General features: G+C 54.1%; 1 protein-coding gene across 1 annotated transcript in view; it reads right to left on the bottom strand.

The window, feature by feature from the left end:
- Positions 1-6: 6 nt before the first annotated feature.
- LOC103618267 (histone H1.11L) overlaps positions 7-571 on the bottom strand; it is a 2,560-nt gene continuing 1,995 nt past the window's right edge. The window contains exon 2 of the mRNA XM_008636652.2: positions 7-568. Coding sequence (XP_008634874.1) covers positions 62-568 — 507 coding nt within the window. The 3' untranslated portion in view covers positions 7-61. The remainder of the gene's footprint in view (positions 569-571) is intronic.

The raw sequence follows: 571 nt of genomic DNA, 5'->3' as shown, positions 1-571 counted from the left end.
GGTGGCTCTTAAAAGAGCCGTTGGGTTTAAATGCGAAGCAGGAGTTATTTCCATGTGGAGCTTACTTCTTGGGTGCTGCCTTCTTTGCCTTGGCCACTTTCGGCTTGGCTGCCTTGGGCTTCACCGCCTTCGCCTTAGCCGGGCTCTTCGCTGCTGCCACTACTTTCTTGGGTTTGACAACCTTTGTCACCTTCTTGGGACTCTTGGCTGCTTTCTTGGCTGCAACTTTAACTTTCTTGGGGCTTTTCTTTGCTGCCACCGCCTTCTTGGCAGCGGTAGTAGGCTTCTTAGCCGCCGGCTTTTTGGGCTTGGTTGCAGAAGTTTTTTTCTTTGGAACTTTTTTTGCTTCTCCAGGTTTCTTGCTGAGGCGGAAAGATCCAGACGCACCTACACCTCTGGTTTGCACCAGGATACCCTTGCCGACAAGTGTTTTTAGCGCTAGCTTGATGCGGCTATTATTTTTCTCCACATCGTAGCCGCCGGCGGCCAGCGCCTTCTTGAGCGCGGCGAGGGAGAGCCCCTTGCGCTCCTGGGAGGCGGACACGGCCTTGGTGATCAGCTGGTGACGCTG

This window comes from Corvus brachyrhynchos, unplaced genomic scaffold (assembly GCF_000691975.1).
Source record: "Corvus brachyrhynchos isolate BGI_N302 unplaced genomic scaffold, ASM69197v1 scaffold56, whole genome shotgun sequence".
In the NCBI taxonomy this organism is placed as follows: Eukaryota; Metazoa; Chordata; class Aves; order Passeriformes; family Corvidae; genus Corvus; species Corvus brachyrhynchos.
The sequence above is the reverse complement of the archived record's forward strand: the minus strand, read 5'-3'. Positions and strand labels throughout refer to the sequence as shown.